The sequence below is a fragment of the Stegastes partitus genome, unplaced genomic scaffold (genome assembly GCF_000690725.1).
Source record: "Stegastes partitus isolate 25-593 unplaced genomic scaffold, Stegastes_partitus-1.0.2 Scaffold70, whole genome shotgun sequence".
Taxonomy (NCBI): Eukaryota; Metazoa; Chordata; class Actinopteri; family Pomacentridae; genus Stegastes; species Stegastes partitus.
In genome coordinates this window covers 177,739-193,375 of record NW_007577801.1, presented here as the reverse complement: position 1 = coordinate 193,375, position 15,637 = coordinate 177,739, and the positions used below count along the sequence as shown (strand labels likewise).

Here is a 15,637-nt window from a genome sequence, read left to right as displayed (position 1 = left end):
ATCAGCCCTCAAAATCCTGTGTCGCTCAGGCTCCTATACCCAGTGTCTTTATAAACCTAAAGTATTTCAGGGCTGGGTTTTTGTCTTGTTGTGGAATTTTGTTCATGCAGCTTTTACAAAGAAAAAGCAAAATGTCTCTCAACATTTATCGCTTTATTGTTTATGACACTTTGTTTTATCCAGGGAGATATGATAACGCTAGTCTTCCTTTTAGTGTTTATCCTGAAAACTAATGACTAATGTGAATTTTTTTAACCAATTTGAATTGAGTCCATACGCCACCATATGAATATGGTTTTTGATACTAAGAAACCACCTGACCAGTCCACTGACAGTGTTAACCAAGAGCAATTACTGAATGCTCAAAAGTCTGGGATTTCTCCCAGAATAATTCACTTTTGGTGGTGTCTGTAGAGGCAATAACTTGACTCTCATTGAATCTGAACTTCTCTGACATTTGTAAGGTCTAGATGGCTTGACTGTTACGTTCACAGCACTGCTAAGGTCTGTTGAACGGTTTAGGCTGTTGCCTCGACATACTTCTACAGTGTTTTCAAGAGCACAGCAACACTGCTCTGTGTGATGAGTACTCACCCAGACTAGAATGTGTTGAGTCAGCTGCTCTGCAAGCCTCTGTCCCTCCCCAGTGAGCTATTAATACACATTTAAACCAGCCACATACCAACACACACACAGACACAGGGGCACACACATGTTGTCTAATCTACACAATAATGCACAAATAGAGCTCGACAGACACGAAAGGACCTTGTAAACAATAGTGTACACAACAGTGGAGACAGGGGAGAGCTGAGCTGAGCCGTGACTCAGTTTTTTTCTGACACCGTGTTGATGAGGAAGCGACAGGTGGGCTCACAGACGCTGAGCAGCAAAGAAAAAGAGCCGCTCAGGCTGACAGTTAGCCCGCATGGGAGCAGCAGGACTTTAACCAAACCACACAGGACCACATGTAGAGCTCTGAGGTAGGACAAGACGTCAACATTAAAATTAGGAGATTGGATTTCAAATTCATACTTTTTATATTCAAATCTTTAGTCAGAGAGAGAGACGTGTTGTCTCACTGTGAACTGTGCCTTGATTCTTTGTAGCCATATTCTGTTAATTTATGTTCTGTGTAAAGATTGGGATTATTGCTCTTTTTTGTTGTCACCTTGCCAGTTTAAATCGGTCTGTACACTTGGCTTCTCCTATGCTATAATGATATGTTCATTCTCTGGTTTGTTCCACCAGTAATTTGGTGTGATTTGTGTTATTTTTATTCCATTTTCTAAGCTGCATGCAAATTGTGTCAGTGTCTCAGCTTGTGAAACATCTGGCCAAGGACAAAAGATAAACCTGCTCTTTGGCTAAATCCAGCTCATGTATAGTTGTGTTTCTACATATTGCTATACGTGTGCTCTCCACAAATCTGAAAATGGTTGGAATGGAAGGAGGAGTCAGAAAAAGTGTGAATGCAGTCCCTGTTACAATGTTATACTCTATGTTGTAATACAGGATCAATATTACACACTAATGTGTTAGCAACACTTTAATGTTATAGCTAGTAGAGGTGGAGCCTCATTTGAACTACTTAATGTAATGTTGGGTGGCCTATAAATGATCATAACTCATAAATTGATGTTTTGTGTGTAAAATCTGAATCTGCAAAACAACCAGTACCCAGTTGTCATATATTAAACGCAGAGGGATAAAATGTAGCATAACCGACCACTGCTGAATTAAAGAAGAAAACAGTTCCATTCTTTACGCTGCCAGATGTTTGATCACTGTGCGGCTCCTCTTTAATAAATTCAATACTGTAATGCAACCATTCTTCAGTTATTGTTCTTATTTCTGTGTATTCAGAGGAATTGGTAAAATGTACCACAGTTTTGTTTGTGTCCCTGGTTCAGCCAACTGAGTCCTGACCAGCAACAGTGGTCATTCTGCTTCTTGCTCCACACTATGAGTCACTCTGCAAGAATGTTTGGTCACTAAGATTATAAGAGGTGACATGTGTTGTTGTCAGAGTCTATGTAGGCTGTATTGGTCAGCATGTATAATGTGTGCAACTAAACATCATTATATACAAATCAAACCCGTTATATGTGCTTGTACTGCTTGTGGTCTGAGGGATTAAGGATGGAAAGTCTTAATGCTCTACAGAAAGACATCAGAATATGCATAGCCCTATGAAAATAATTTCTCTGAATTGTTGTGCCCATGGGCGACTGTGGCTCAGGTGGTAGAATGGCTGTCCTCCAATCGCAAGGTTAGTGATTTGATCCCCTGCCCCTCCACAGTCGAAGTGTCCTTGGGCAAGACACTGAACCCAAAGTTGCTCCCAATGGCTGGCTAGCACCTTGCATGGCAGCTCTGTTGCCTCTGGTGTATGAATGTGTGTGAATGGGTGAATGAGAAGCACATTGAAAAGCTCTTTGAGTACCACTAAGGTAGAAAAGCGCTATATTAGTATGGACCATTTACCATTTACCATGGTTTGATAGAGATATTCTTAGCTTCTTAATCCATCTATTATCTATACACTATTTAATCCTCTGTAAGGTTGCGGGGGGTTCGAGTCTATCCCAGCTGACTCAGGGCGAAGGCAGGGGACTCCCTGGACAGGTCACCAGTCTATCACAGGGCTACACTTAGAGACAGACAACCAAGCACACTCACATTCACATTTGGGGACAATTTAGAATCATGTTTTTAGACTGTGGGAGGAAGCTGGAGAACTCAGAGAGAACCAATGCTGCATTGGTGGAACATGCAAACTCCACGCAGAAAGATCCCGGGCGTCCTTTCTGGGACGCAAACCGGGGATCTTATAGCTGCGAGGTGGCGGTGCTAACCACTGAGCCACCCTGCAGCCTGAGCTTGTTAACGCTTAGTTTAAATATTTATTTTATTCTTTGCTTAACCAAGAAAGTTCCACTTAGAGCAGTGACCTTCAGGTGACAGCAGCACACTCCCCCACTGACCCACTGGACCAGAGCTGTGCAGCTGAAGCTCACTAAAGTGGGTCATTCTTAAATCTTGGAGTGACTTTTGACATTACAAAATGACAGATGACCCTTAACTTTGGCTTCATCATGAAGGACCCCGCAAACATACATATTCACTGTGTTACAAATAAAGTCCACTCTTCATTTTCCTGACAATAGATTGACAGCAGCCAATCATGAGTGTGTTTGGCAGACCATTTTAAAGATGGGCAATTCAAATGCTTAGAGTGAGCAAATAGCCAATAGAAAATCTGAAACAACCAATCAAAAATCCCCCTCTCCCATCGTCTTCCAGTCTCGGAGTATTCACATTTGAACAGTGCAGTGTACAGTATTTGGTGGCAGCTTTTTTCAGTTCTCTGTCTTTCCCATACAACATGAAAACACAGCTATCAAAAAGACTCAGAGGCTAAGAAACAAGTCGTTGATTGTATTTTTTCACTTATTAGTGTGTACATGTCAGTGGTTTGCCATTTTGCATGTGCATTCCTGTCATGTGTGCAAGAGATGAGCAATGCCCCTTGGGGCAGAGCTGGGATCAGACGTGTTACCACAATATTTACATGACTTCAACAGTTGAGGAGGCAAAGATAAAGAGAAGTGGGTGAGGTGACGGCTGGAGGCAGTTCTTCTGAATTCAGTAATGGCATGTAATAAGACTTCTCCTCCTCTCTCCTTCTGAGGAACCGCAGGAGTGTGTCTCCGGTATTTCATTTCAGTGCATGGCATTGATTTATTACAAAGCTGTGCTCACAGTCCGTTGGTTGCTTAATTTAATATTCGATCAACATGAATAATCTAAAACTGTCGTCTTCTGTCAACTAACATTTTATAATTTATTTATTGTTTTAATCTTTTGGAAAACAAAAATGTGGATGGCGTGAAGCAACAATATCCTGTGGTAAACATGGCAAATGCTACAAATGCTGTACGGACAGGCAATTATGTAGAGGAGGAAGTGGGACATATGAGGGAAGACTCATTTTCCTTTAATAAATATTGCAGTTTTTTTTGTTTGTTTTGTTGTAGATATTTGCTGGATTTGTTTAGTGATATAAATTGGATTTAACTGATTTAAATGTGCCAGTTAGATGAACAATTTTTTTGTAATTAGAATTGCTGCGTGCTTATTGTTCTATCTAAGTCATGCCACTCATCTGTCGCTGTTCATACACCAGCAGAGACAGGTCTGAGAAGGACTGCAGCTAGCCAATATGTTCACTATTCATTGATCTGCCGATATACACTGTCCATAAATATCACAAACATTTTTTTTTTTTAAAACACTGTTGCATTGCCCAAGATGAAGTCATCAAATACCTTTTTACTCTGACCAACAGCCTAAAAATCCTTCTGCATTCAATTGAATATCATGTAAAAGCAAGAAAATCGAACAATTTTGCTGAAACAATCAATTATGTAGCGTTTTTGCTTGAAAAGTAACTTCTTTCTTTTTTTAATGCTTGTTAGCACTTCATATTCTTTCTTTTAGATAATCAAATAATCCTTTAAATAGCTGTTGTAGTTCTAGAACAAACATATAATTTATCAGTTTGTTCACTTTAATAGGATCGTTGGACATCTTGCTTCATGTTGTGACTCACTGACCATTAACACAATTATTTGTTGTGAACTAAGACCTGTTTTTAAACAGACCCATGCAAGCAACACATAGGATGATCTTGAACTTTTTTTTGGAGAAATGATTTCTTTGGATAGATTCAGTTTGTCCATTGTATGTGACTTCCCAACACCAAACAGCCGGTGAATCCGTGTTTCTACGAGGACCTGCTCAGTAATCAGCTGCTGGTGTGACTGTGTTGCTTAACATTTCTGATGATGGACTGTAAGCGATTTCGGTGTGAGCATTTAATGATTTTTAGAAATCACAGTGAAACATACTGCTGGTAGCAACTCTGCCAGCGGTTGTTAATAATAACATTAATGGCAGCCATATTAAAAATACTTTCAGGTTCAGCAGAGTTAGCCTGCACTGCAGAACTGTACTCACAGCCTGGATACGCTAAAATAAAAATTACAATCTGCAGCTTCCAATACTGTCGGGTTTCTACCGTCATTTGTAATAAACTTCCAATAAACTTCCTGTCAGCTGCCCCTCGTCCCCCTCCTTGCCCTTTTATCACAATCCTAGTCTTATATGGCCTGGCTGTGGACAGTGCAGAGGAATGGTGCTTTAGGGGGGAAAAAAGGCATGCAGGCATTTAGAGGAAGTAAAGGATTTCTTGTGAGGCAGGGTGGGGTGCAGCACTGATTAGACATGTACACTGAAAAGCAGCTTCCGGAAATGTAATGCAAGTGTCTAGAGTTTATCACAGAGATAATAATTTGAATAGAGTGCTTCTGGGAAGATGATCTTGTAATCAAGAAACTGTGATGGTTGTCGTGCATTCCAGAGTAACTTAGAAAACAACAACAATGACAAGAAAAAGCAAAAAGGAAGCACTCACCATCAGTTACTACAACTATTTAGCTAAAAATAAATAAATATCTGAAAATGAAACTGTGATGACCCAGAGGGAGCCACTGGTCACTGATGCACAGTGTTGGTATTCCAGGAAGACAGACTGTCTGACTGTGTGGAAAGCCTCACAGAGAGAGTGAGAGAGAGGGGGAGGGAGTTGTAAGAAGAAGGGAGGAGAAAAACAGGGAGTGTGATAACAGCGCTGGGAAGATTTGTTGGCTCTCTGTCAGTGAGTTTCCCAGCAGCCTGCTGCGTTCAGGATTACTCTGTGCCTGGATTATGAAAGCAGGGGCTCCAATGTTCAGCAGATACTGTCAACAGCATGGTAATGTACATATCAAAGCCTCTGCCTGCCAGATTTAACCATATGTAACCTGTGATAGAGGCACTAGGAAAGGTGTTGCCTTCATTTCCTTGTTGCTGCTGTTTCAGGCAGTCACAGTGTGTGTTGTCAGTTTTGGTATGTACGTGTATGTGTTGTGTTTGTTCAGCTGTTTGAGTCATGTACCAGTGTTAGCAGTGGTGAGTTTCAGGGCAGACTTTTGTTTGACTGTTAAGTGGAGGCATACTGTATGTCCAGACCCACATGCCTGTTAGAGCAGACTCCAGTCCTCTCATCCAGTCTGTGTGCTCTGTAGTTTCCGCACAAATGAGTTTGTCTGTGTCTAAGTATGTGTGACAAGGCAGTGATCAGTGTCAGAGGGAGATATTTTGGTGGAGAAGTTTGTCGCGGTCTTAAACACAAGCCTTTCTTTACTGCTCAGTCTTTTTCTGTCAGTGTCCTGTCTTTCTGTCACTGTTTCTTCTTTCCTTTCTTTCTTTTCAGGCTTTCTTCACTTGTAAACACAGGCAGCTGAGGCATGCCCAGGCACTGCCCAGGTATTGGTATGCGTCAGTGTGCAAGATGTGAAGTGTGTTTCTCCAACCTTCATCTAAAAAAAAAAAAAAATTCACGTGTCGAAACCATCTTCATTTCCAAACACTGCCACATCAATTGTACATGAATAAAATACTGTCAAATAAAAGTTACTACTTTCATTCATCCTGATCTGACTGTTGGATGTCTTGCTGATCCTGTATTGCCCTGTAACATTCTCAGTGAAATATCATTTGACATAACTGCCTGCTCCCACAGTGTGTGTCAAAGTCCAATTGTTGTCCATCTTTGTCAGCAACAACTGAGAAATTTGTGCAAAAGTGACTTGCCTTGATTTTACGTCGTAAAAATGTGCTTTAATCTCCTTTTCAGCTTTGCTTATTCACTCGATGCTTCTGCTTAACGCAAAATGCTGGAACTTGCAGTTTATTTTTTAAGATCTTCTTTTGCCTGCAGCAAAGCTAAAACTATCTGAGATTTGTGTTGCATCCCAATGTAGTCCTCTGGTATAATGGCATATGTTACAACAATAGTAGAAAGCCTTTGGTGACCTTTGGTGTTGTCAGACCTCTGTAGACATTCATCTCTGCTGCAGGCCCTATTAACAGGTACTAGCATAACACACCCCAATCTGCGAATAAATTGTTGCCAGTCAAGTTGCATTTTGGCAGACGTAGATGCAAGGTTATGACAAGGACACGGAATTCATAGAATAAACAAAATACTTCATGGTCTTTTGCATCAATTTTAGTCTGACCAACCCTGTTATCTACAAATTATTTTCTATGCAACAGCCTTGAATTATTGCTTGCCTGCTTGCCTGGAGTAGGTACACCCTGTGCTTGCTTGGATGGCCTGATGCAGTTGGTTTATCAGGAATCTTAAAATTTAATGAGATACATTTTCTGTGTTGAAAACAGTTTGGTTGTTAGTCTACCACTAGCCGTCCATGAAGCCTTGGGATGAGTCTGTTGGCCAGTCAGATGCTGTGTCTGACTGTGTCACAGCTCTGACTTCAAACAGACTGAACAAAGGCATGAGTGAGGAACTGTCTTGTTTTTGGTTTAAAATGTTCCTTTAACCACTGAAAACTGGCCAAGTGCTTGGAGAAAAAAAAAGCCAATAAAAAAATAAACAGAAACAAACAATCAATGAAGAACCAGCACCACAGGGCAACCAAGCAAAATAGCAAAGGAAGTTCCTAGAATTGGTACAAAAAGTTGGGTCTTTGGTCCACTATGACTAGAAGAAGGACGCAATGCTTTGTTTCACCTGCTGGAATTTTCTGAAGAAAGCTGACTTAAAGGTTGAAATCTAATTCAGTTCCAATTAAATTATTATTGTCAGTTTAAAGATGATTGTTGACGTAACCTTATGGTAGCATTAGCGGTAGTATGAGGTTGTTTGAATTTTACAACCACTAGCTGCAGGAATAGGGTTTAATCTTAGTTTTTCTAATATTTCAACTATGGTGCAAAAATTGTCATCTGCCATCTTAAAAGTTGTAATATTCCAAACATGCTTTCTACCAAGCATGTTTATTCATTTCATTAAACTCAAACAAGATAAGAATTCCTCTCCATCTGTAACAGTGTTTTTAGTAGACCACCTGCAAAAGACAGCATTGGCCAGGGTTCAACGCCCGGGCCTTTAGGCAGGGGTTGGAGCAACTTGTCAAAAATTTTGCTTCTTAGCTCTTTCCACTCTGGAGGACTCTGTCCTTGTACCAGGCTTTGTTATTAGAGAACAACACAAATCTCTGTCTGTCCTGGTGACGGACACACAGACAAGAAACTCTAAAGTCCCCCTTTGGGCTTTTCAGGTGTGGAGCTTTTACTGACTGAACTTGGTCATGTGCGTATGTGTGTGTAATGGTGTATGGCGTTAAATGGTTGGCATGACTTTCTTGCTTGAGACAATGTTTAAGTTGTAATTGTTTCAGTAATTATTTGATAATTATATGTTTTGTCTGTTGTACATTACGATCATTGTCCAAACCCTTGTTGATTTTGTTTATGTTTTAATAGGTCTACATTTTCCTTTTTGTAGAAGTAAGATGGTGAGCAGCTAAAACAGCAAATAAATAGCTTCACGTTAAGCCCAGTTTACAAGTAATTTGCAACAGCAAGTAGGTATTTACCATATTTGAGAAGTTATGTTTACACTGAGACTGACACTTAAGATATCAGTAAAATATCAACTGGCAACATATGACTTTCCACCAAAATATAGCCACTCTTGGAGGACAGTATCCACTTGTCCTGACTATAGGATTGATTAGCCTTTTTCTGCTTCTGTTGAGACTCTGGTAAGTCTCGGTTAACTGTGGAGAAAGATATACAGACACAACTCCTTCTTATTCTAACTTTAAGTGCTTTGGTCATCTCACACCAGATGCAACTGTGGCGCTTCATTCATTCAAAATAAAACAGTGTGTCTGAGCATAATTATAGTAATTGGGTGGCATCTAAATGTAATTTCTATATTTGTAAATATACAAGTGTAATTGCTATGGGACAGGGTTGTTCCTACTCTGTTGTGTCAATGCGCACTGCTCCAGAATAGGTAGGACCAGTAAATGACTAGGGTTTGGTCAAGGGGATGTAATTACCGCTAAGCTGTATAACTCAAATTAGGCTCAATGAGATTGTGAACTAACTAGAAATGTCTGCCTTTTTATATGCAATAAGGGTGCAATTATGTTGGTTTGAATTTAAATACATTATATTATCATGTGAGTTAATTATTTTAGAAATTAATGAGTGCAGGACAGCGTAAGGATAGTGAACAGAAAGATTAATTTAATCTCAATTATGTGCAAAGGCTTTCCTAAAACAACAGACTTAACATCACATTTAAATAGGTTTGCTACCTAATTGTCAACATGTAGTGAATTATTTTAATGCTTAAGCTTTTATATGTTTAGGCACAAAGTTCTGTAAATATCAATCAATCAATCAATCAATCAATCAATCAATCAATCAATCAATCAATCAATCAGTAAATAAATCCATGCCTGTTAATGATCAGATGTTTTGTAATTAGGAATCATTACAGCTTATTTATTACTTTTAATGTATTTATTGACACCCTCACTGTCTCTAGCTTCCTTTCAGGTGGTGTCTCTCCTCTTTCATTTTTCTCCATTGATATCCTCCACACTCTTGGGCAGTGAGAAGGCGTAATTTAAGAATAAATATTCACTTTGTTACACACAAATGAGAAGAAAAATAACCAGTGACATAATAACCAACAACATAAACCACAGATGAAATGTAAGATGAATAAAAGCATATACTAGTATACTTCATCGTAGGACATTTTAAGCTCTAAAACTATAGAATCACATATACGTGAACGTCGTTGGACTGTCACTGTAAAAAGCAGAGTCAAGCAGATAGTTGTATTACTTTCGTCTCTGCTCCAGGTCCTGAAGGAAGTCGTACATTTTTAAAGTGAACGATGGAGAATCTGCTTGGCTAAGCTATATTTGATGATACTGTACAAATTATGGTATTTCAACAGGTTTCCTGATGTAAAAAGCCCTTATTTATCAAAAAGATACTTACCTTAAGTCACTATATTAATTCATATTAATACAGCTGCTAACACTGAAGAAGTTCCTTTCAGAGAGTAGTTGTTAGCCGCATTCCTAAAATCAAAGATATGCATTTAGACACCTGTATTATCTTAGAATAGTAACTGCTGTGTATACACACAGCACATTGAATGCTTATCTTTATTACAATATTTATTAGAGCATCATAAATTAAATTTAAAACCACCTCTGACCCCGAAGAGCCTGTGCCATTGACCATCTTGAAAATGTACAACAGCTTTAGGGACCTGCAGCAGGGATGAAGGCAACCAAAACATCTACCCTCTGACTAGACAGTTGAACTCTGGTGTTAGATGGTGACAATTCAAATACTGTCAGGTGTGGTCAAAGGTCAAAATTTACACTCATAACTTCTATGGTAAGGCGTTTTAACATTTAATGGATTTTGACTATCCAGAATTAAAATCACAGATGTCAAAAACATCATTTTGGCTACATGTAGTTACACAGTGATGTGTCAGAGTTTTTACATGACATCATTCTGAGCAGTCAGAACATAGACTGTATAAAAGATGGACGTCGCAACCGGCCCTGAAAAATGAAGCCAACCCGGAAGTGTCAAAAACCTGCAATATCACTACGTCCGTTCGTTGCTGGCTCCAAGAAGCCCTGGCTCCCATAGACTTGAATTGGAAAAGAAGTGATCACAGATCACGAGATACCGCATTCCTACAGCTCAGGATTTTTTTCTTACTAGTTTTCATGGTCAAATCCAGAGATCAGGTGGCCAATCTGAAAATAAATCAATACTGAATTTTAAAAAAATCGTCAAAATATTGCTGGGCAAGGGGCGTGGCTGACTTGATTGACAGTCGACAGCAACGATGCAGACGAAGCGAGCAGAAGGCGGTGAATGTGGGCGGGCAGAGGGGGCCCACCTCTCAATCCGTCTGACCAATCGCTGCTCCTATGGTTCCGCCCTCCTCCGACGATTTTTGCGTCACTGGCTCCAAAAATCCAAGATGTCAACCAGGAAGTAGCAAAACCCTGGCTTCATTTTCTCAATGCAGAAACCAACGGGTGACATCACGGTAGCTACGTCCATCTTTTATACAGTCTATGAGTCAGAAGGACAATCTGTAATTCAGTTTAGACGAGTCTAAATAATGGTTGTAGACATCTCAAACATCATTATGATTATTCTGAATTGTTGTCATGATGTTGCTCATGTAAGGCTTCCAACTGGCCCAGAAAAACATCTGAATAGTGTCAGAAGTAAAGCCGACTGATGAAGTAGAGAAGAGTGTTAGAAAATACAGTGGAACAGTGAGAGCTCATCACAATGGAGGTTGTTGTCAAAACTGACTCGAACTTGGCTGTCAGGCTACCCTGAAATGGTGGTAAATATGTTGATATACAAATTTACCACTTCTGGGTTGATGAGGCAGCACCTGTTCCATATTCTTAAAGCAAAGTAAGCTCTTCTTCTGCACGTTAAACAGGATACGATCAAGATATGTATGAAATCTTCTTACTGCCCTAGAATACGTGATTCTTATGAATGCAATTTTAATTTGTTACGAAATAAAAGCTAGCAAGTATGCATCTCTTTATTTAATATTACACATAAAATATCATGTTGTATTATTTCTACACAGAGAGGAAAAGACACAAAATCAATGGTGCTCATTATTGTTGGTTGTGTAAGTGGTCAGAATACTTGTGGGTGTGAGTGGGTGTGGACACACACGTTGCAGGAGCAGTAATCCATCAGGAACAGAATTAAGAAAGTAGCAGCATGCTACCTGCCCAGTGTGCCCTGTCCCCTTTAAAACAAGTCACTTGGATCATGAGTGCATGGTCTGTCAAAGGCCATCATAGTATTAAAACTGCACTAATTTCTTTGGTTATAGAGTGTGTCTTTGTTCATGCTACCACTGGGGATGTCAAAGTAAGAAATTACATTTCCACAAACAACTTTTTTATTTTTTTTTAAACTCAGGAATGATAATTGCAACTGTATTTGACAGTAATTCCAGTATAATAAATATGCTTTTAAGTGGAAGTCAGTAACCTTTAAACACTCAGCAGATTGTTAGTACTGATAAAAGAGCTATTTAGTTATTTTTAAAGTCTCTCTTTTACAACATCACGTCTCTGTATTTGGACAAATTTGCACAAGCTTCACTTCTTCAGATGTACCTAGTTGGTTTGCTGAATAAATTAGTTTGTACACGTTAAAGAATTCTGAGCAGATCACTAACTCCTGTTCCATGAGGACATGAGGAAATATAGGAACTGACACTTAACTAAATGGCTTTTCTCTCTTTATTTATGTCAAAAATACAGTAACATGTTACTAAGTGATGGGTACAGACTTTTTCCTTTAAGAAAATTGTAACAGGTCACTAAACAACATTTAAGTTGTATATAATCACTTTATTGCCCAGTTACATTTCCTGTATATTGTGTCTCCCCACAGTACTGTGTGAATGTTTGGTCAAAGATTGCTTTATATTGCAAGCCATTTGTACCAGTAGAGAATAAAAAAGTTTTTTGGCCAAGTATTAGTCGCAGTTACTGATAGTTACTGATGATTAACATAGGAATCTATGTTAAAACTGAATGCGTACTGTATTGTGTACATGTCTATTGCACAAGGCAATAAACCACGAAATTTCCAGAGAGATCCTGTGTACTTTGTCATAGTGAATGACAGCCAGTGCTACATCTTGGATACCTCACCGTGTCCTGAAAACGAAAGACTAGCCTGTCAGAATTTCTTTTTTCTCATCTATTCGGATAGCTTCCACAACATGTCTTTGACATGATCAAAGGAAAACAGACTGCTCTTTTAAAGGCACCAGAATCACATACATACACCATTGTGGACACTGTTGTACATTTTTGTGTCCTGACATTGGCCCCTGGCACTTCTCTTCTGATTACATATTGCAGGTCTTAAAGGATAGCTATGTCTAAAGGCCAGATCCATCAAGAATTTATAACTCTAATCACCTAGTCTGACCCAGTGACCATCGGTCAGATAAAAATGTTGTGTAGTCTGAACCTATTTGTCAAGTCATGTCTAGCAGTGGTCATCCAGGCAGTCATATTGTCCCAGCAAAACATCTACAAATCAGTTCTAGGGCATGTCCCTCTGCTGTGGCTTAGCAAAGACACTTAGTCTCACTGATTTTACATGAAGTAGTCTGGAACAATAGAAAATGGCCACTTTGTTTATTTAACTGCTGAATCCTTATATTAGTTTGAGTTTGACTGAGGGATTGTATGAAGAAGAAGAAGAAGAAAGAAGTTTGTTTTTCAGGTCAGCTTTGTCTCTCAGATACCTCACATAAAAATACTGAGCGTGTTGTTATCCCAGCCTGTCCATTTCACTTACCACAGACACAATGCAGGAAACAGCTAGTTGCCAGGAGATTAAGCCAATCCTTTTCCCCCATTCTCTTCATTAAACACACTCCCACCAAGGGCCGAAAAAACACAGCAGACCTTGTTTTCATAGTTTGCCAGCAGATTCCAGGAATCAGGCATTAGGTCTAGCATTTTACAGCAATACAGGAAAAAACTAACTGTGGACTTTTAAATTGGCTTTTTTTCCCTTCAGATTTATAATAGTAATGTTATTATTAACAACAACAACAACAACAACAACAATAATAATAATAATACTTGTTCTTGTATCAGTGGTCTTTTTCTGTTTTTGCTTATAATGAGCCCACTGTTCCTTCCTGATAGCCTGGTGTGTTTTTTTGAAACATTGAATAAAATGTAAATCAGTCTTCTGACAGCAACCTTTCCTTCTGCAATTGCATAAGCTGCAAAACTTGTCCCGCTGCCTACAAATAAATTGTCTGAAATTTCACTACATTTAAATCTTTAGCTGTGCCCCTAAATATTGACATTCTTATATGGCACTTAATGAAAACATAGACTGAAGCTTGGCATTGAAAACAACTAAGAGTAGTAACGCTTAATGGGCCAGACAAAATGCTTCAGAATGATAACTGCTCAATAATGTAGCACCAGCCTGGAACAGGGCTGACAAATGACATGAGCAGACATCTAAGAAGTGTCGTACAGTAAAAAATGATAGGGTCACAGATTAGCATAGCTGAAAGGTTACCAGTAGTGACATCATTACAGCTCAGGATGATAGTTTGGCACAGCGTCCTACATTTTAGACCCAGTATCAATCTTAGACAAAAACTGGTTTGCCCCCATGTTTAAACATCCAAACACAAGCTGGAAAGTGTTGCATATGTAGAGGCAAACCAGATCATCAGGACATGACTCAGCAGTCCATCTCTATCCAAAGAATAAAGGACATTAGCGTACACATTCTGGTCCGGACAGATGGTTTCAGAAAGGAGCGGAAGCAGCCATCTATGTTCAGCTGGAACAGCCGTCTCTAAACTGAGGAGGTCTGTGACACCATGTTTCAGCTGTATTACCAATTCATCTCTGTTTTGGGTTGTTGATAAGCGTTGAGCAATCTAAGGCCTTGCCTGGTGTGAATGCATATGAATGGATTGTTTGAGGTGGTGGTCAGAGGGGCCGTAGGCGCAGAATGGCAGCCATGCCTCTGTCATTCTGCCCCAGGGCAGCTGTGGCTAGAATCGTAGCCAGCGCCACCGGAATGAATGTGTGTGAATGAATAATTGACAGTGTAAAGTGTCTTTGAGTGTCTAGAAAAGCGCTGTATAAATCTGATCAATTATTATTATTATGATTAGCGGTGTATAGATAATGGATGGATGGTTAACAATGACCCATAGGTTAAATAATTACCCAGGCCTCCCTGCCAGTCAGTTAAAACTCAGAAAAAGGATGACAGGTGGAACATCTTGGTTTCATGAACCAAAACAGTGGTCTGGTTGTCTCAAAGCACTTTGGATTAACATGACTTGGATGACTGAGAATCTACAAAACCATACAATCAGCAAGCATTGAAACCACTGACTGGGGAAATGAATTAGATTGATCATCTGGTAACAATGCAGTGTTCTGCTGGGAAGCCTTAGGTCTTGGGTCCTGGCATTCACGAAGATGTTACTTTGGCACTTACCCCAAACCTAAACATTGTTACATGCACACATCCCCATGGCAACAATGTTTACAGATGGCAGCAGCCCTCCCCCAGCAAGACAGTTTGCCCCACTACACCACAAAATCTGTGTAGGAACAACTTGAGAACCACGGCAAAGAGCCCAAGGGGTTTGCCCAGCCTCCTAACTCCCCAGATCACAGTCTGATCAACATTTGCCAAATGTGCTTGAACTGGCCAGATAAATGAACCAGCCTGGAACACCACAGGACTGAACGGATCTGCTGCCCACATCCCAGTCCAGAACAATACAGGACACCCCAAGAGATCCCAAGTACATGCCCCGATGAGTCAGAGCTACCTTAGCAGCACAAAAGAGACTAACAATGTTAGGCAGGTAGCTTTAACATTATGACTGATAGGTGTATGGTCATCTTAGTCTTAACCTAAACTATGTTCCTGTGTTATTTTTAGGGGTGCTACCACACCACTGCATGGTGCCCTACAACCAAATTAAAATAGTTGAAACATCTTTTTTCACCTACGGTGCCGAATTTAATTCCTTTTCTGGAACAGTAATGAAACTAAAACTACACATACGGATGAGAAAAATAGACGTTAAACTTTAGTACAGTGTCTA

At 39.7% G+C, this 15,637-nt stretch overlaps 1 protein-coding gene across 4 annotated transcripts in view; it reads left to right on the top strand.

Annotated features, from left to right (window-relative positions):
• The window catches only part of LOC103353398 (kinase suppressor of Ras 1-like), a 51,052-nt gene that overhangs the window by 14,538 nt on the left and 20,877 nt on the right, over positions 1-15,637 (top strand). Inside the window, exons 1-2 of one of the 4 annotated variants that reach the window (XM_008276364.1) lie at positions 752-983; positions 6,320-6,372. The exons of 1 other annotated variant lie outside the window; for it this stretch is intronic. Coding sequence is in view for 1 of the 3 variants with exons in the window: in XM_008276363.1 (XP_008274585.1) it covers positions 5,816-5,818 (3 nt within the window). In the remaining 2 variants the exon portion in view is untranslated. Of the gene's footprint in view, positions 1-751; positions 984-5,682; positions 5,819-6,319; positions 6,373-15,637 lie in introns of those variants that run through there. 2 more of the 4 variants (XM_008276366.1, XM_008276363.1) reach the window with 2 other exon arrangements.